At 35.3% G+C, this 18,163-nt stretch overlaps 4 protein-coding genes across 6 annotated transcripts; 2 read left to right on the forward strand and 2 right to left on the reverse strand.

Annotated features, from left to right (window-relative positions):
* Window positions 1-160: 160 nt before the first annotated feature.
* Muskelin (muskelin 1) lies at window positions 161-6,857 on the forward strand. The gene is made up of 12 exons (XM_072907135.1): window positions 161-318; window positions 527-596; window positions 665-807; window positions 884-1,088; window positions 1,161-1,353; window positions 1,454-1,689; window positions 2,404-2,684; window positions 2,779-2,947; window positions 3,044-3,250; window positions 3,406-3,597; window positions 3,948-4,190; window positions 4,542-6,857. The coding sequence occupies exons 1-12, from the start codon at window positions 230-232 to the stop codon at window positions 4,779-4,781; spliced, it is 2,268 nt and encodes a 755-aa protein (XP_072763236.1). The 5' UTR covers window positions 161-229; the 3' UTR covers window positions 4,782-6,857.
* A 213-nt stretch (window positions 6,858-7,070) lies between these two features.
* On the reverse strand, window positions 7,071-9,396 carry LOC140673895 (transmembrane protein 64). Its single transcript, XM_072907144.1, has 4 exons — window positions 8,992-9,396; window positions 8,315-8,909; window positions 7,940-8,101; window positions 7,071-7,871 (listed from the first exon to the last, which is right to left on the reverse strand). The coding sequence occupies exons 2-4, from the start codon at window positions 8,837-8,839 to the stop codon at window positions 7,707-7,709; spliced, it is 852 nt and encodes a 283-aa protein (XP_072763245.1). The 5' UTR covers window positions 8,840-8,909; window positions 8,992-9,396; the 3' UTR covers window positions 7,071-7,706.
* A 331-nt stretch (window positions 9,397-9,727) lies between these two features.
* Window positions 9,728-11,824, forward strand: LOC140673896 (uncharacterized). 2 transcript variants are annotated; one of them, XM_072907146.1, is made up of 6 exons: window positions 9,728-9,978; window positions 10,052-10,226; window positions 10,452-10,617; window positions 10,773-10,854; window positions 10,985-11,110; window positions 11,194-11,823. In XM_072907146.1, exons 2-6 carry the CDS (start codon window positions 10,120-10,122, stop codon window positions 11,469-11,471), a joined length of 759 nt encoding a protein of 252 aa, XP_072763247.1. In that variant the 5' UTR covers window positions 9,728-9,978; window positions 10,052-10,119; the 3' UTR covers window positions 11,472-11,823. The 2 variants fall into 2 exon arrangements, with proteins under 2 accessions (XP_072763247.1, XP_072763246.1); XM_072907145.1 differs by having other exon boundaries at window positions 9,728-10,226; window positions 11,194-11,824.
* Window positions 11,825-13,823: 1,999 nt separating this feature from the next.
* On the reverse strand, window positions 13,824-18,082 carry LOC140673736 (neuroguidin). 2 transcript variants are annotated; one of them, XM_072906853.1, is made up of 4 exons: window positions 17,756-18,082; window positions 16,513-17,050; window positions 15,838-16,188; window positions 13,824-15,759 (listed from the first exon to the last, which is right to left on the reverse strand). In XM_072906853.1, the coding sequence occupies exons 1-4, from the start codon at window positions 17,762-17,764 to the stop codon at window positions 15,734-15,736; spliced, it is 924 nt and encodes a 307-aa protein (XP_072762954.1). In that variant the 5' UTR covers window positions 17,765-18,082; the 3' UTR covers window positions 13,824-15,733. The 2 variants fall into 2 exon arrangements, with proteins under 2 accessions (XP_072762954.1, XP_072762955.1); XM_072906854.1 differs by lacking the exon at window positions 17,756-18,082 and adding an exon at window positions 17,141-17,563.
* Window positions 18,083-18,163: the final 81 nt, after the last annotated feature.

An 18,163-nucleotide genomic window follows, 5' to 3' on the forward strand; every position in this document is an offset into this window, starting at 1 on the left:
TATTTATTTGTTAATAATTCTGAAAGGGATTTGTTACGCGATTTATTTATTTTTTTTTTTTTTTTTTTTTTTTTTGTAAAGATGACATTTGAAGAAAAAGTGCAGAAGCGTAGAAAGTGCAAGAGAAAGGAACAGAAATCTGTTTCGAGCGATCACTCTCTATTTTCTTGCTACATCCATGACGTATCTCAGAGCGGTTGAAGGTTGAAGGTTATGTCATTTGTATAACATGGCGTCGAGCGAGAGTGATGATTTTCAAAAGGTGTTGGAGTATCGAATTTACAAGTGCTCCAGCTATTCTTCCTCTTACATACCCGAGTGAGTATCCAAATCGGCGTCCGTACGTCGCATCGCGGCCGTGACGAAGGGGGGAGGGGAAATCCAGCGTATCGCGATCTCTTAACCTAAAAAAGTGATCCTATCCCAGCGAAATCTCTTTTTCGTATTTGAATTAAATCACAAAGAGATCGAGCGATTCTGACCTCTTGACTCACTTTTCATTTTTTTTTTTTTTTTTTTTTTCCAGAAATATCATCGTCGATATACCATCGGATCAGACTTCACGTTGGTCCTCGGATATCGACAATCATCCACAGGTATGGATTGTCCGTCTATGTCTTGATGATCTCTCGTTTTATTATTTATCGTCTCGTCGATTTTTCAGTACCTTATTCTTAAGCTTCAAAGTCCTTCCATCGTCAAGTACATCACTTTTGGCAAATATGAGAAAACACACGTGTGTAACATAAAAAAGTTTAAGATATTTGGCGGGTTAGAACCAGAAAACATGATAAAACTTCTTGAAAGGTTTGTTTTGACCACTTATTTTCATTTATTATTTGTTTGCTTTCTTTATTATCTAACCTTGACTTTAATATCTCAGTGGACTAAGAAACGACTCGATACCAGAGACTTTTGACCTAAAACATGTTTTGGGAAATGAAGGAAATTGCTTTCCCATTCGATACATAAAGGTGCTTCCCCTGCAGTCTTGGGGTCCTAGTTTCAACTTTTCCATATGGCATATTAGACTAACCGGTATAAACGAGTCCAAAATAGTAAGGCCTTGCCTCGAGTGGTTCAACAAGGTAACTCCATCGTGGAATGGGAAATTTTCCAATTTCTGACAGATGAAAATATAATCATGCGTCATATTGCAGTATCGGCAGAAGGAGATAATAAGACTGTGTATGAAACATTTTCGACAAATAGAACAGCCCGAGATTGTCAAAACCCTGCAAAGGGTCACCGGCGTTCTCTTGGAGGATCCGCGACTGTCGACGCTGTACAATCTGCTGGTCACCAAGGGTGATCATCTGCAGGCAGAACGTTTTATCGGCAACGCGCTTTCGAGTAAGTCCAAACGCGTGTTCGGTCGCATTCAATCATCCCCTTTGTGTTTGTTTTCACAACCGTGGGCTTATATAACATTGTTAAATGCGTTAATTTTTAGCGGGCCTCTTAAGCGATTATATCAATGCTCAAACTTATAGAGCAATTTGGACGAAGATATCGTCTAGCGAGCCCAAGCCCGGAATGCGGGGTGGTCATCAAATGGTGCTCGATTCTACGGCCGAGGTGCTTTATCTCTTTGGCGGATGGGACGGTAACCAAGATCTTTCCGACTTATGGTCCTACGATATAGAAGCTGGCAAATGGACCCTGATATGCAAGGATACCGAGGCGGTGGTTGGTAGTACTTGATAAGTTTTATTCAGTTATACAATATGAACTGATTATTGTAAAAAAAATGCATAGTTTATTTTTTTTACATTGCATACATTAGTTGCTTTCCATTATTACACGAGTTTTTAGACTCGGATAATGACGTCATTGTTCAGTAAGTTAAAGGAACGTGCGAGTGAGAATATTCATAATAATAATATTAATTTATTAATATTATTATTATGTCATTTTGTTCTTGCTTGTTTATTTGGTGACAAGGTTATTGCATAAGGTTTATAACCTTACTTTTAAAGTGACTTTTGTGAACTCACTAAAGCGCACGGTCTCGCACTTGTGCAGATTATAACTGAGTTATGGTGTAAATGGAAAGCGATTTGATGGTATGTAACAATATACTTTATAATTATTTCTTTGTACTATGTCAAACTGCATTTTGAAAGAGAGAATCGATATGGAATCTTTTCTCAGATATAAATTTAAAAATTAGTAATTTTCTCAACACAATTATAAAGTGTAAAAAACATTTATTTATATTGTAAAATATATGTATGTATAAAATAAAATATATAGAGTGACTTGTAAAATAAATTTTATATATCTTTTATGTGAGAATTTCTTCGCAAAGCTGCAAAGAGTTTAAATTTTATTGATAAATGTATACTTTAGATCAAGGAATGAACTTGTGTTGACTTCTCTCACAAATTGTGTTATTTCTAGGGCGGTCCCAGTGCACGTTCATGTCACAAGATGTGCCTAGACCCACAAAGACGGCAGCTCTTCACATTAGGCAGGTATCTGGATACGCAATATCGCACGTGTGAGAATCTGAAGAGTGACTTTTACGTTTACGACATTGAGTCGAATAAATGGACGCAGATATCAGAGGATACAGGGACTGTGGGCGGACCTCCTCTCGTATTCGATCATCAAATGTCAATGGATGTGGAGAAACGCACCATCTACGTATTTGGCGGACGAATATTGGCTCATCCAACAAAGTGAGTTACGTTGAAAGAAAAGAGAAAAAAAATTCGCATTCTGTTTATCCGTAAATTTATTCTGATGTTGTTTCTTTAATTACCCATTACGCAGTTCTGACGATCACGGTCTCATACTAGAACCGCACTTCTCGGGAATGTATTCTTATCATGTGCCGACCGGTACTTGGACCAGACTCGCCTGCGATGTCGCCGATAAACCGTGCTCGAGAGATATGCCGACCTACAGATCTCGTGCCGGTCACTCCATGCTGTTTCATCCAGTCGGTATTCTAATCTTTAATTAAGGATAAATATAATAATAATAAGAAGAAGAGCTTTCGATGAGACGTAATAAAGCGTACTTGCAATCTTTTCAGCGATCGAGAAAGTTGTACATATTCGCAGGTCAGAGAAGCAAGGAATATCTCAGTGACTTCTTCACTTACGAGGTCGATACGCAGCATGTTGAATACATAAACTACAACGAGTTTGGCTCGACGAAAGAATACAGTGAGGTTCCCGCGGCTGGATTCACGCAGAGAGCTACCATGGATCCTGAACTCGGCGAGGTTTACGTTTTATCGGTTTGTATCACACGCGCAATGAAATTTATAATTGTTAAAATTAAATCATTGAGGGCATATATACATCATACATTATGGTTATGTAAAAGTATATAATTTTACAATCATTATAATCATATATTTAATGTATATAAAAATGACACAATATTTCTCAGGGTCTGAACAAGGATAAGGATAAGAGGGACGACATCGTGCAAAACTCTCTCTGGGTGTACAATATCCAAAGCTGTAAATGGTCGTGCATATATCGCAACGATAACGTCGGTGAAAAGTATTGGAGCAAAATGCAGGATTACGAGCCGTGTCCTCGATTCGCACATCAGCTCGTTTACGATCCCATAAGGAAGGTATATCGTCATTTCATATCATCTTGCTCTACATAAATAAATAAATTTTTAAAATTATTAGTAAATTAACTCATTTTTTGACATAGCAATACAAGCATTTTAAATACAAAACTGTGACTTTCTATAAAAATTAAACAAATATACGATTAAAAATAAATATATAAAATTACAACTTTTTTATGAAGCTACTGATAAAGTAAACAATGAAAGATTATAATAAATTGTGTGGAATGTTTGAAAGTGTTTAGTTATAAATTATTTGCCACGCGATTGAATCATTTATTTAAATAAAAAATACGCTTGCGAGGACAAGAAATTGAACGATAATATTTTAATCACTTTTTCATCAGGTTCATTTTCTATTCGGCGGCAATCCGGGCAGGTCTTGTTTGCCAAATCTGCGTCTCGATGATTTTTGGCAATTGGAACTGCGCCGGCCTACGGCCGAACAGTTCTTAAGGAAATGCAAACTGATTATTAGGACGTATAAATTCAAGGAACTCGCCTTGAGCAATAGCATAGAGGCTCTCGAGTACCTGCAGACCGAAATCTTCGAGATTATTGATCACAATGACACGCAGCAAACGAGAGAAGTAATCGAGATCAAATCTTATTTATCTTATACAATCATTCGTTATTTATAAATAATGAGGAACTATTTGGTGTTAGAACAAAATTATGGATTTATATAAATTAGCTTATGACATGATTAAATTCTATAATAAAATTTTTTATCTATTGTGAAAATTAAACGTTATTAAAAATTAGTGATATACAATGAGTTTACAATTAGTCGGACGCCAAATAGTTCCTCATTATTTATAATTTATAGAGCCTTTACAATATTATTAATTAGTTATTTATGTTTATTATTCGTGATCCAAATTCGATTCGCCAAATGTGTTTCGTAATCTTACTTATCTCCAGTTACTATTTCCTTGCAGTTTCAATTGTTGACGTCGATTTTATTCCGGAAACAAAATAGTTTGTCAGAAGACGTTTCTCAGTCGAACACGATTCTGAGCGAAGTATCGGCCGACACAACGACAGGGACGGAGGAGCAGAGCACGAGCGCGCGCGATGTACATAATTTGCGAACCGAGCTCTACGACAAGCTCGTGGAATTCTTCCCGGAATCGTTGACGCAACCACGAGCGAATCTAATCAGTCTCTTGCCGTTATAAAATGGACGGGAGTCGTAAGACTCTAATGACGGAATGTTCTCTGATGCATGTTACGTTATTTTTTTTTCCTTCTTTTGTTTTTGCTATTTGAAATAAGAATTTTTGACGTCACAACGTTGTGATCTATATTTGCTCTTCTACCTTGGATAAATCATATTTATTCACGAAGAAAAAAAACTTTGCTGTTAAAGCACGTTGGTAAAGTTCTCTTGGGCATTTTTTTGTTTTTATGAAATAAAGTAGAATCAATTTTCCTTTTTGCGAATCCATTCTAAAGTGGAAAGGACTTTACGAAACAAAGCATTCTCTTTGCTTGTTTATACTTATTTATATATATGATTTGTGACATCAATCCTTCGGAACTTTGTGATATCGATAGCTTTCTAATCGACTGGTTAGCTAATACATGTATAAGCTAGAGATTGATTTTATAGGTGTAATCTCTTCCATATTCTGCAACTATACGTTTATAGCGCGGCCATAAAGTTGTTATTATGTTTACTGAAATAATATATTTATCGAACGAAAGACTAGAGATAATAAATACACTAAGAAAGTTTTTATCGAAACATGGCGATTTAATATTCGCGGAATATTTCATTCAATATACTGATGTACACTTGATTACTTTTTGACGCGAGAAAAGTCGAGAAACTATTCGCTTCGGTAAAATAATGATAATTTTAAATTTAGCGAAACGAATATTCCTGGTTAAAAAAAACATAATATATTGACAAGAAAATATTATGATCAATCCACATAAAAAATTTCTTATCCAGTTAATTATGATTGTTATTTATTATTTAGTTAATTATAATAGATAATTATAATAGAGTTCATTATAATTTCAATTTTTAATTAATTAAAAAGTATACTTTGCTTGACTAATAATAATTTTTCAAGTTATAATTAATTGAGTAACACAAAATTTTGTGCTGATCGTAATATTTGTTTATTCCGCAACTGAATAATTATCTCTACAGATTTTTCATGTCAACAAAAGTAACAGAAGTATTTCAGTCAATCGAAGTTGAATGAAACATACTGCTTATCGATACTTTTCCCTTGTAAAATATCTTTTGTTAGACATTAATTCTGTAGTTTTGTTATTTCTTTTGCGTTCATTTAATTGAAGAAAATTTTTATTCACCAGGAATGCCTTTTAAATGATGAGATGTAAAATCTGAAAGTGTATTGCAAACATCGATGCAAGTTGATAACGAGACTCATTTTCTTTTCGACTTTTCCACAAAAATATTCTTAGCTCTTACCGATGTAAGAATAAATTTCAAAATCCTTAGATTCTCGTTAGTATGTAATAATTCGCGATAGTCACGAGATTTTTTTCTGTATCTTAATCCTCTGTGCAACGATGCACTTGTTTTATTGTTTGTTGATGACTGAAAACTCTTGTATATAATGATTGTATCACCTGTATGTAAAATCAGTCTCACAAGTTCAAAAGTCATAGAGAAACAAGGTATATAATATATATAAGCGAGAATATAATGCAACTATATATGTATATTATGAAATGTAGAGAAGAAGCGATAAACTATTCAAATGCTAAGATCCGAACGTGGCTTACCTTTGTACATATTATATTATACGATGTAAAGAAAGATTTTTATAATGTGATTCCAATTACGCTAGGTTACTACAACGGAAATGTAAAGAGAAATTAAAGAATGAAAGATATTAAAAGACGCAATATGTGTGTGTGTGTATATATATATGTATGTATGTATGTATATATATGTATATATATATATATATATATATATATATATATATATATATATGAGCTGCAGGGACGATGTAGTTTTTACTGTAATAAAAAAAAAAACGACAAAACGATATCGCTGCCATTCCTCCGATATATAAAATATACACGTAATAAAATGTCTCGAAGCTAGAAAGACTAGAATATTATGCACAGAGATATACGACACACCCGTGAAATGTCGATTCCTTCTTGTTTCGAGACAAACGAAATGAAACGTTGATATAGCCGCGCAAATACTCTCTAGTCAGATAAAAAAAAAATAAATGTTTATAAAGTACATATAAAACTAACGACGAGTTTGGGATTTATTTACACACAAATTCACTTAAAGAATGTCAAATTTATTCATCAGAACGCATTCTCCATCTCAATAGATTATCGTATAGAGATAATTTTATACGTATGTATATAAAATTATAATATACGATAATTATAATTATTTACATACATAATTTTATATATACATATATATATATATATATATATATATATATATATATATATGTATGTGTGTATATATCTTTATACTATGTGTGTGTGTGTGTATATATATGTATAATATACAAATGCAATATATATCGCATGAGAAGACAGACAAATGCATAAACATTAACGTTACATTAACAACTGGATTTGAAGAATTGAAAGAGACCAATAATTGATTGATAACATGTAAAAGATATAAGTGTAAAGTTTCTCAGTCTCTATTATTAATGTTAAATGTATATATGTGTATGAGCAATATATAAATTATAATATACTCTTATTGCAAGGAAGCTTTATACGGTATTGGTTCGAAATTACGTTGACTTTCCCCTGCGCTTTGTTTATTATTATTTACGAAAATATACGTGCTTACATAATATCACGTGCTTCATAATAAACTTTATGTGCTTATTATTAAAATTACGTTAAAACTTTGGTAAGACTTAATACATATTATCCCTTTTAATAGATTTACAACAATGGCTAGATTCAAAAGCCTAGATTTTTAGAAGTACTACTGGTAGCGAAATATTGGAAGTATAAGACGCAATAATTTAAAAAAATATATAGTAATATCAAAAGAACTCAATTATTACTAATTGCTAATAAGCAATTGTGCAGTTGAGTATAATGGTAATCAGTGTAAAAAAAATTTACGCAATTAGATTCGTTAAGATTATCTTGGAATCTGGCAGACCATCCAGAATGTAATGAGGAGAATTTGCCATGGAGGCGAGATCGGCTTTGAATAACGTCAACTGAAGCTCCTTTCGTGCTTTTTGGACGATATAAACCATCAGCGAGAGCCCCACTAATATCTGTAACAGCAACAATAGAGATTATTATGTAAACTTTTTTTTTTTACAGAAGAAACATACAAACTCACCTGGATGCAAAAAACTATGTAGCCGGTCGCAGCTGTAGATCTATCCTCCAGCACATCTTGCATCGATCTCAAACTGCTGCCCAGGTAGACGTTGATCAATTGTGCCGGCAATAAACCAATCGCGCTCGCAATGTGGTAATGAAAACCACCTATGTTACTGACCTAATTACACATTCACATGTAAGTATACACACAACAAACAGGGAGTGGAGAAAATAATGTGAACACTTGAAAAATACACTATACTTGTTTATTAATAAGGTGTTGGGCCACCATTAGCCTTTTTAATACAGCTTGAATTCTTCTTGGAAGAGAATCATACGAGTTCAAGTATAGTGTATTTTTCAAGTATTACTATACTATACACGCATATACCGCAAAAATAGTGTTTTGAAGACCAAAAGGAATCGGAGTGAGTCGTGCGAATAGCACAATCTTGAAGGCCTGAGGCCCGGAGATGACGCGGAGAATCGCCCTCGCTGTGTCGCTCTGCAGGAGAGCCCCAATCGGCAGCCTGGTGGACAGCAATCCCAGAGTGACGTGGGCTATGGCTATGCCGAGATTGGCGGAGAGTATGACAATCGCTATTCCGTGCACGGCGCCGAACAGGTAGCCGCTGGCGATGATGAGAAACAGGTAGCCGATCACGATTGGGAACGACACCACCGTGAACAGGCCTATGAAGATGACGGCTATCATCCAGCCGTTCTGGTGCTCGATCCAGTAAAGGAGCACCTTGATGTAATCCCTGCAGACGAAGACTATGGCGCCAAGGAAGGCCAGGGTCGCGATCGTAATCGCGACGTAGCATATCGAGTTTGAATTGACACAGCTGACTGCCGTACTCTTGGGGGAGCGCATCCCATCCTCGACGTCGTCTATGTCGATAATCTGATCCATGCTTCGATCGATCCTTTTAATATCTTTGGCAGTCTCTCAATAACCAGCCATCCCTCGACGACGACGTGCTCTTTGGAAAAATAAATAAATAAATAAATAAATGTATAGTACTTGAAACAGGTTGGATCAAACTTGATGAGAGATACTTTTACCTTACAATATGAATCGAGGAAGTGAGTCGTCTTAAAAATAATACAGATCGTAAAGTCCCGGTTGTTAAACGTATTATTTGGCAACATGTCATCGGAAACAGATCTATTAAAAGCGCAAAAAGAGACGTTTTACGTCGGAAAAATCATATATAAACATACAGTTCAACTGTTATTCCAATTACGCGTCAAATTCTCGCTAATCATCTTGCAAATAAAAAAAAATCGTAATCTCTGCGGTATATTAAATTAACTGTCAACGATCCAGTTATTGTAAACAATTGTTGAGAAGCGTGGCAAATGAACATGAATTATTATGAGAGTGGAGTGAAAGAGGGAAATATTTTTCGTCAACGGGATCAAAGTATCGAGGTATGTTTTGAAAATGAACCTGAAAGGATGGGAATGAAGTAACGATTGTAATTGGCTGTTGTTGACACGGCTTGAAAGTGACAGGTGACATGCGCATGCGCAAATGACGTAATCATTCGCAGACTCGTGCTTGGATAGACAATAAAAGACGCTATTTACGAGCTTGTAAATTTTATTCATTATTTCATTTCGTTTTTATTAATCCTAATGATATGAGACGATGTATATAAAATACATGATGTATATAAAATATTTATAATCTTATATACAGGGTGTTTGAAAAATAAGAAATTAAATTTCATAAAAGTTTAATCTACTTTTTGTATTGATTAAAAATGTGTCCTATATGAATATAAACCAGTCTGTGTACGATATTTTTTTTATTTCCTAGTTTAGTTCTTTATTTTAGAGACACGTAGAAAAAATTGTTGTCTTTATAATGTTTTTGGGGGAAACTAAATAAGTAATAAATATGCTTATTCAGTAAAGTATCTACGTCACTGAGGCTTGCTGATAATCTTTACTGTATGCAAACAAAATAGTTCTATGAAACAAAGTTGGAAGCTCCGATGTTGAATATCAATATACAAATAAAAGCCAATTGAAAACCAGGCGCTAGTAATAGAAGGATAAATATTTTTGTCTTCAAATGTGTTTATTAATTGCTCAAAGTCATATTTATTTCTCTTAGTTGAACTCGTCGGCAACTGTCAATTGTTTACTCGCACCTTTTTCATAATACATATATGTATATACAAAATGCCCACTCGTTGCATTGCTATTGGATGTAAAAACACCGCTAGTCCTAATGGAAAAACTGCAACGCAAATGAAATTCGAGAAAGTAATGAAAATAACGTTTCACTCGTGAGTATAAAATCACAAATTGACATAGACTGTCAGAAAATGTATTAGAAAAAAAATTTTATGTAGGTTTCAAATAATTCTAGTTAGTTATTGATTCTTTATATTTCTTTCTTTAATTTATTATATTTTTAAGAAACCTTACATACAAACATAAAAAAAAAAAAAGATTGATTATTTTATATCGTGTTTCATATACTTAATTTATATAAATTATTTACTTTGCAGGTTTCCTTCTAATCCTGTTAGAAGAGCAAAATGGATAAAAATAATGAATCTCGAAGACAAAAGTGTTACTAAGAGAAGTCGTCTTTGCTCTCTTCATTTCAAGGAAAAATATATAGATCGCACATCTTTAGTATATGTAAGGTTGAGAGAAAACGCTATTCCACATGCAAGTATTTTAATCTTTTATATAAAAATATGCATGTATACATAAAATAAAATATAGAGTATGAATGTATAAATAATATAACTGATGTAACATTTTTGCAATTTAAGAAAATAGTATAAAGTTATAATTCTGATCAATATATGTGTATTTTACAGATATTTGAGGATACATTTTGCGATGATGTAGAACCAGTTAGGGAAAATGAAAGAAAAACGTTATCTCCACAATCAGTTGAAAGTATATGTTATTATACACATTACATTCTTTTGTATTTTATTATTTCTAGTTTAAGATTGTAAATTTTTTTAATAATACAAATTGTCAATTTTTTAGATAGCAAAATGAAATGAAATCAATTTTTTTTCAGCAACAATTTTAACTGATTCTTTAAAAATGGATGTGGAAAATAATCTTGAACAAGATCCTGTTATCTATAAGCCCTTAAATATGACGATGGATATGGAAAATAATCTTGAACAAGATTCTGTTATTCGTAAGTTTGATATTAGGTATTTATTAATAAATAATTATGAAATATTTTTGTGCGTAAATTATAAATAATAATTTACATCGCAGATTCAGTATGTGACAAAGAAACAAATACGTCACCTTCCTTAGTGCAAGAAAAACGAAAACCAACTGAAGACAAGGAAACAAGAATTTCACCTGAAAGAATACGGAACATGAATGTTTCCAATTTGGAAAAAGTTAGACAAGAAAAATATACAGAAATTAAAAGTTTACGTAAACAAATACAAACTTTACAGAGAAAAGTCTGGCAAAAGCATAAGAAAATTGCGATTATGAAAACTATTTTAGACGAGTTAAAAATTGAGAATTTAATTAGTGATTAACACAAAGTCTCTTTTTCCATTTCTTTCTTTCTAATAATATTTCACATAAAATAATTAATTTCCTTGATATGCTTTAAAACTCAGAAAAAATATATTTCATTAATTTTGAATTATATAACTTATTTTTGATACTTTGTAATATATTCGAGTATATTTATATAAAACATTGAAAATAGAAAGGTTGTAGGAGTGTAGCATATGTTTGTTTTTTTTATACTGTCTTGTACATAAAATATTTCTACATTTGTCACAAACATCTCTCCTAGTTAAAATGTTGAGATTTATATATATATATATATATATATATATGTATATATATGTACTGCTAAAAATATTGAGATTTATATATATGTACTACCTCCCTCATACTTTACTTTAATGATCTAATAGCAAATATATATCGAGATATAATGAAAAAGGGAAAAATTATAAAAATATTGTTTAAATTCTCTAATAAAAAATTATAAATCGTTATTAATTTATTTCTTTAATTTTATTTAAGAACTTCTTTGGCTATATTAAAATGATAGTTGAACGAATATGATAATATGCAATTAGGCATTTAGTGACATTGAAAACATTTTATTCAGTCAGTAAGAAGCATTCTACATGATGATAATAATAATCATAGTATAATCCGTGATAATAATAATAATAATTAATAATCATAATTCATTCGTAATAACCACAATTTGTAAATGTACAAGGTAAACACACACTCTTTCTCTCTCACTCTCACTCTCCCTTTATTTTCTCTCTCGCTCTTCTTTCTCGCAATTATCTCTCTCGCTCACATACGCGTTGAGAATTGTCATTTATATAGTATACATAAAATTACAGAGAGAAAAATTCACCAATATATAAATCAAACATCGTACTCTCTCTCTCTTCAAAGACTATGAATGTAGTCAATAAATCATCCCTATCATCATCTCGTCTCTGCTGCAAAGATACTTTTCTTCTTGATACTTTTCTTTCTTTCTTTCTTTCATTTTTTTTTTTTTTTTTTTTTTCAGTTCGGCATTCGGCAGCGTTGTTGGATTTGAAGGACTACTTCTCTTAAAAATCCGCAGCGGCAACGCTCTCACACAATACACTTTTCTAATACATTTGTACATTTGTAGGTCCGTCTCTCTTTTAATCCTGAGAAACACAGTTTGAATCTTTGAGTGCACAAAATCGATCAGCAAATTCCAATCAGACCTCTAACTTTGCATGTCGGCTTCTTTCCCAGTGATATATTATATCATTGTTCTCTCTCTCCCTTTCTTTTTGTACTGAAACAGACTTGCGAAATGGGCAAAGGAATTTAAAATATTAGCTGCATTCTTCTATACAGAATCAATAAATCCCTTGTTGACAAAATTAATAAAACTCTACTCTCGTGTTTCTCAGGATTATCATAGATAGGCGAGAATTCATACTCAAGAATAAATACTCACGAATAAAAATCTATTACACGTGCTCTCTCTCTCGACAAAGCGTCAAGTGGTGGAGATTTTGCGGTCCCGTAAAAAATAACGTCGGTGGCCGGTACATGTGTAAAAAAAAATGTATAAGTTGTCCGCTGTGGAGTTTATTTTTCTTTTATTACTGTAAATCCATATTTCTATTGATTTGAGGTAGTGTATTAAATGTAATAATCCTATTACCTTGCTGCTTCTATATGTTGCGTGTGGATATGTGTGTATCGTATGAATACTCCTTCGCGCATCTTATCACACTTGCGACCGCGAGCCCAAAACATGTATATATATATCTATATATATATATATATATATATATATTATCTCTATATATGTGTGTGTGTGTGTGTGTGGTGTGTACGTATAAAAAATCCAGCTTATATAGAATACAAATATTTTCAGGCCTTGTAAGAGGAATACATATGTTTCTATTGCAAAAGATTGTTCGCTATCGTGTACGCAGTAACCGGCAGTAATCGAAACTTTACAGAATCACAAAGATCGGAATTATCTCTCCTTTTGTTTTGGGCTCGTGGCTCGCGTCGATCATAAAATGCGCTTCACAAAATTATCGTCTATGCGATGAAGCACGAGGGCGCCGAATATTGGACACAAGTTCTCTTTACGCGCGCGCGCGACAAACAATCGTATTAGCCACGTATGTATATGTGTGTGTGTGCGATTCATTAAGAGCGAGGAAGAAGAAATCCGTCCGTGTAAAATTCGGCGTCTTCAAGCTTCATTTCTTTTTTTTTTTCTTTAAATACCAAATACGACAAGGCTGCTGACATTAGGCTTGCTAGCACTTTGTAAATAATGCCCAGCGATTGTGCTATTTTGTTTAAGTTTCTCTTTAACTATTATTTCATGAATAATCATTATCACATTTTTTCTTTTTTTTTTCTCCTTTAATTAATTCGTTCTCACAGAGATCGTCGGAGAGAGAGAGAGAGGGGGAGGGCGTGCGACACATCGTCGGCGCCGCGCCAAGTTGGCTCAATCTATGAACACTTCTGTAAAAAATATAATATCTATGGATGGTTGAGCCCTTGGCCAGCATACGCAGCGAAGTTCGAGTTTAATTACCCTTTTTCTTTTTTTTTTCTTGCGGGGGGAGAAGGGGGATCACTTCTGCACGGAATGAGTGAGCAATATGGGCTATATAACGCATATATCTCTAACGTACATTAGTCTCTGTATAGAACAACATATATATGTCGCTCAACTATTCTCCTCGCTATTTTAAAAAGGAACATCTCACGCAAGCGAGACTTCCACCCGCTCGTTGATACACGATAACAACGTTAAAAAAAAAATGCAACCTATATATTTAAGAGAGATCGATTAACGCGACTTTCTCCCACCTCCTCCTCCCGCGATTCCATGCGCGCGGGTTTGATTGTACAAATATTCGTATATTTTATCAGTTTGCAGAAGTGATTATCGCTCTAAAGTCCTCCTTCCTTTCGTTCGTTTGTTCGTCCGTCCGTCCGTCCATTTGTCCGTCCATCCATCCGTCCATTTCTATCCGTATCGTATGTGTGTGATATGACAGGCTCCCCCCCCTCACTCTCTCTCTTTTTCTCTCTGAGAAATCAAACAATCAGTCAATCAAAATCAAATCTGAGAACATGACGACAATTTTGAATTTTGACACGCTCGTGTTATCCTTATATTACCATCAATATAAGTTTAACGACTTAAATTCAACGCAAAACAACATATATATAAATACAATGCACAAGCACATTGTAATAATAATAAAAGAAAAGAGAGAAATGAGACTTAACGTAAAAACATGACTCACATCCAAATATTTTTTTTATAATAGCCTCAACAGTTTCACCAGGGGAAAAACACAAACGAAACATACATATAATATAGTAAAACTAGTAACTACTTCACTACTCTAAGACAGCGAGAAAATCCTAAGACATGCGATATCGACGAAATATCGTTTTTTGCTTCTTTTTTTTCCCTTTCTTCCTTTTTGCTCTCGTTTTACAAGTTTTTTGCGCCGACTGTGTGCAAAGTTCCTAAAGATAAATGTGTTTTTCTTTTGTCCCTTCTTCCTTTCTTCTTTTTTTTTCAAACTTGAGTTTTTTTCCAACTTGTGCTGAATGTCTTGTGATTTTTACGCTTTCCGTTAACAATTAATTCAATATCGCGTCTCTCCTGCTATGCGTTTACTGATTTCCTCCCTTCTCTTTCCCTATATAGCCGGAGAATATTTCAAAATAAAGCAGAAAAATATTCTGCTTTCAACTTTTACGTGTAATTCACAATTTTCAATCTTGGAGCCGTTTAATCCGCTACTCGATCCAACATTACGATACAATATTACCCTATTACGACACATAATTTCCATTAAGCTCGTATGTGCCATCGTGTTTGACGTCGTTTTCTCATCACTCGCCACGTTCACGCTCGCGTGGAATACCGTTTCTTTTTGCGATGGATCTCATCTCTCAACTCCACAGATCAAAATTGATCTCTCTCTCAGACAACAGTTAAAGATTAAAATCATTATTAACTAGAATTATCAATTACACGACCATTAGTATGTCTTATACAGTAATAAATTACCATCGTGCTATTTTTACTCCACCGTTGCCTTTTTTTTTTTTAAATTACTAGATGTTACGACGTTATTTTTAGCTTAACTTAGTAACGAGTATTAGTGGCATCTGCTTTTTGTTTCGAAGAAGAAGTCGAATAAATTTATTTTTTGCCTTTTACCTTAATCGTTAATGCTGTATGAAACTCCAGGTCTCGCCAAAGTCCCGAAGTAATTTCTTAATGATGCCGTTTTTTCTTGAAACCTGCGATAAAATTCCTTTAGCATTCTTCATCTCATCAATTTTGCATCTTACGAAATTTATCACAAAAGGATCTCTTACTCTTTTTAGCTTTGCCCTTCCTCTGAGCATTTCTCTTCCTGGCGGACTTGGCGGATGACTCGCCGAAAGTGGTGATCTCGTCGCCGAGAGTGCCCAAAGTCGTCATCTGACGACGCCTGTGCTTTTCCTGCTTGGTGACGGGCAAACGTGTCATATAATTCTCCTCGTACTCGATCTTCCGTTTGTCCTCGCGCACCAAAATCGCCCGCTTCTCACCCATACCCTGGCTCTCTTCCACAGGCGCATCCAAATATTCTTCCTTCAACTCTCGCAAAACTGTATTCGATACAGCACGTCTACGAGCTCTCTCACTGGCTTTGCGAATCTTCTCCGCCATTGTTTCATCACCATCTAGAGAAATTACATTTTATTATAATACACGTGACAGATTAGTAGCTAAAAAAGATGAAGTAATTTTAATATTATATATCAAAAAGTTGTCGATAAAAAATATTAATACTTTGTACATATATTTAATATATTTTAATATATTTATTCTATATATTATAAAGTATTTTTATTTGGCAACTTTTTGATATATAATATTTAAATTTCTTGGTCTTTTTTAGATAATTATATTATTATATATATATATATATATATATATATATATATATATATATATATATATAGAATATAATATTATAGAAGTAAAAATATTTTTATTAGACCAACCATAATGCACCGCAGCGAGTTTCGGCGGCACATAAACGTTCGACTTCCTAGACTGCTGCGTTGTTGGTTTGAAACCGTCTGTCTCCTCCTCCTGATCGCTGTCAGAGTCTTCGCTGTCGAGTTTGGCGACCAGCGCGTCGGGATTCGCCCTGAAGTTACTGGGGTCGTCGCTGTTGATGGTACCGGTCACCGCAGTCTTGACGAGCTTATCTATTTGGTACTTGAGCTTGTGATCTATTGGTCGGATTTTCTCTAGGACAGTCCTGATCTCGATCAGACGATCGATCGACGGATCACCCTCGATACGCTCGCCGGAACATTTTCTCAGTACCACGTAGGTGAGATTGATGAGATAGGATATTAACATGTGATACTTCATCTCGAGAAAACTCAGGCCCTTGTCCGTGGAGATCTCGCCGTTCTTCACGCGCACCAGCATGTTGTCCACGAGCTGGTTCACCTGCAGAACATTGGCGTTCATCTCCCCCAGCAGGCGGAACGCCTGTGGGAGATCCCTCTGCTCCATCTCGTCGATAGCCTGCAAGTCACGTCGTCGGGATTATAAAATAATAATAATAGCGAAAAAAATAATAATAATAATGACACAAATAAATTTTACGAGTCTTACGATCATCGTAATTAAATTTCCGCGCGAGATTCCCCGGAGTTATTATATAAAATATATATACGTCCGGAGATTCAGCGCGCTTGACGTCTTGTTTATTTACGTCGGATCGGATTTTCGTGACGCATAGGTTAAGCGCGGGGACGAGGAGCGAAAATCAAGCTTTTCCGGCGAAACGTTTCGCCCGAGCCGCGATTCTCCGACGTAGGTCGACGAGCCCGTATGTAAAGACGCCTCGCGAATCGCTTACGTCCGGTCAACGGCGTGGTTTCATTCAAAAAACGTGAAACCCGTGGGATTTCGCTCGTGAAAACGCGCTCGGCGGGCGATTTCGTCGAGATTTCCGGCGAGAACAACCGTCCCCGGCTCACCCGCGGCGAACGTGTCCCGGGAAAAATGTCCGCCCCGGGACGAAAGTACGGGAAAAAAGCGCAATAATCTGCTGCCATCTTTCCTATTTACTAATGGATGACAGAGGTGGAGGAAAGAAGGGTAGAAAAAAAAAAAAAAAAACAATCAAAAATTCCCGACGCGAGAACCGACGCGAGGATACGCGGCCGGATTCGCGCGGCGCGGCGGAAAAACGGAAGGATAACACGCCACGGGCACGTCGCTCACCTGCACCATGCTTCCGCGTGGAAAATCAGCCCGACAGACGCATATCCAAACAACGTAACTTGTAATTAAACGAGTCCCCACGTGGGACGATATTTTCCTCTTTTCAGGGCAGGGTGGGGGGTGTATTTTTTCGCTCGGAAAAGTCTGGTCAGTGGAGCGACCGTCGCGCCAATCTCTGGGATACCGTCGTCCTGGGACACGTCGACCTGGATCGTCCGGCCGGGCACCGATCGACGGACGGCGATTTTTCCGACACCCGCGGACCGACGCACGCGACGACGAAAGTCGCGTACGGTGTCTCAACGAGACGGAACTTCCGCTGGCGTGACGAGGACGGCGAGCGGCGCCATCTTCGAACGGCGAGGTCCACCGGACGGATGTTCGCGATCCTCTCTCGCGATACCGATG

Source organism: Anoplolepis gracilipes, chromosome 15 (genome assembly GCF_047496725.1).
Source record: "Anoplolepis gracilipes chromosome 15, ASM4749672v1, whole genome shotgun sequence".
In the NCBI taxonomy this organism is placed as follows: Eukaryota; Metazoa; Arthropoda; class Insecta; order Hymenoptera; family Formicidae; genus Anoplolepis; species Anoplolepis gracilipes.

Excerpts from the sequence above, each read along its gene's own strand:
- LOC140673895 (XM_072907144.1), bottom strand. The coding sequence starts at position 8,839 with ATGGATCAGATTATCGACATAGACGACGTCGAGGATGGGATGCGCTCC. Across the intron at positions 8,102-8,314 it reads TTCAAAACACTATTTTTGCG|GTCAGTAACATAGGTGGTTT; the intron begins GTATATGCGTGT and ends ATGTGTAATTAG. Across the intron at positions 7,872-7,939 it reads ACATAGTTTTTTGCATCCAG|ATATTAGTGGGGCTCTCGCT; the intron begins GTGAGTTTGTAT and ends TTGCTGTTACAG.
- LOC140673896 (XM_072907145.1), top strand. The coding sequence starts at position 10,120 with ATGCCCACTCGTTGCATTGCTATTGGATGTAAAAACACCGCTAGTCCT. Across the intron at positions 10,618-10,772 it reads GAGAAAACGCTATTCCACAT|ATATTTGAGGATACATTTTG; the intron begins GCAAGTATTTTA and ends TGTATTTTACAG. Across the intron at positions 11,111-11,193 it reads TGAACAAGATTCTGTTATTC|ATTCAGTATGTGACAAAGAA; the intron begins GTAAGTTTGATA and ends TTTACATCGCAG.
- LOC140673736 (XM_072906853.1), bottom strand. Across the intron at positions 16,189-16,512 it reads ACTCGCTGCGGTGCATTATG|ATGGTGATGAAACAATGGCG; the intron begins GTTGGTCTAATA and ends TAATTTCTCTAG. Across the intron at positions 15,760-15,837 it reads GAAGGGCAAAGCTAAAAAGA|GTTTCAAGAAAAAACGGCAT; the intron begins GTAAGAGATCCT and ends ATTTTATCGCAG.
- Muskelin (XM_072907135.1), top strand. The coding sequence starts at position 230 with ATGGCGTCGAGCGAGAGTGATGATTTTCAAAAGGTGTTGGAGTATCGA. Across the intron at positions 1,354-1,453 it reads TATCGGCAACGCGCTTTCGA|CGGGCCTCTTAAGCGATTAT; the intron begins GTAAGTCCAAAC and ends GTTAATTTTTAG. Across the intron at positions 2,685-2,778 it reads ATATTGGCTCATCCAACAAA|TTCTGACGATCACGGTCTCA; the intron begins GTGAGTTACGTT and ends CCCATTACGCAG.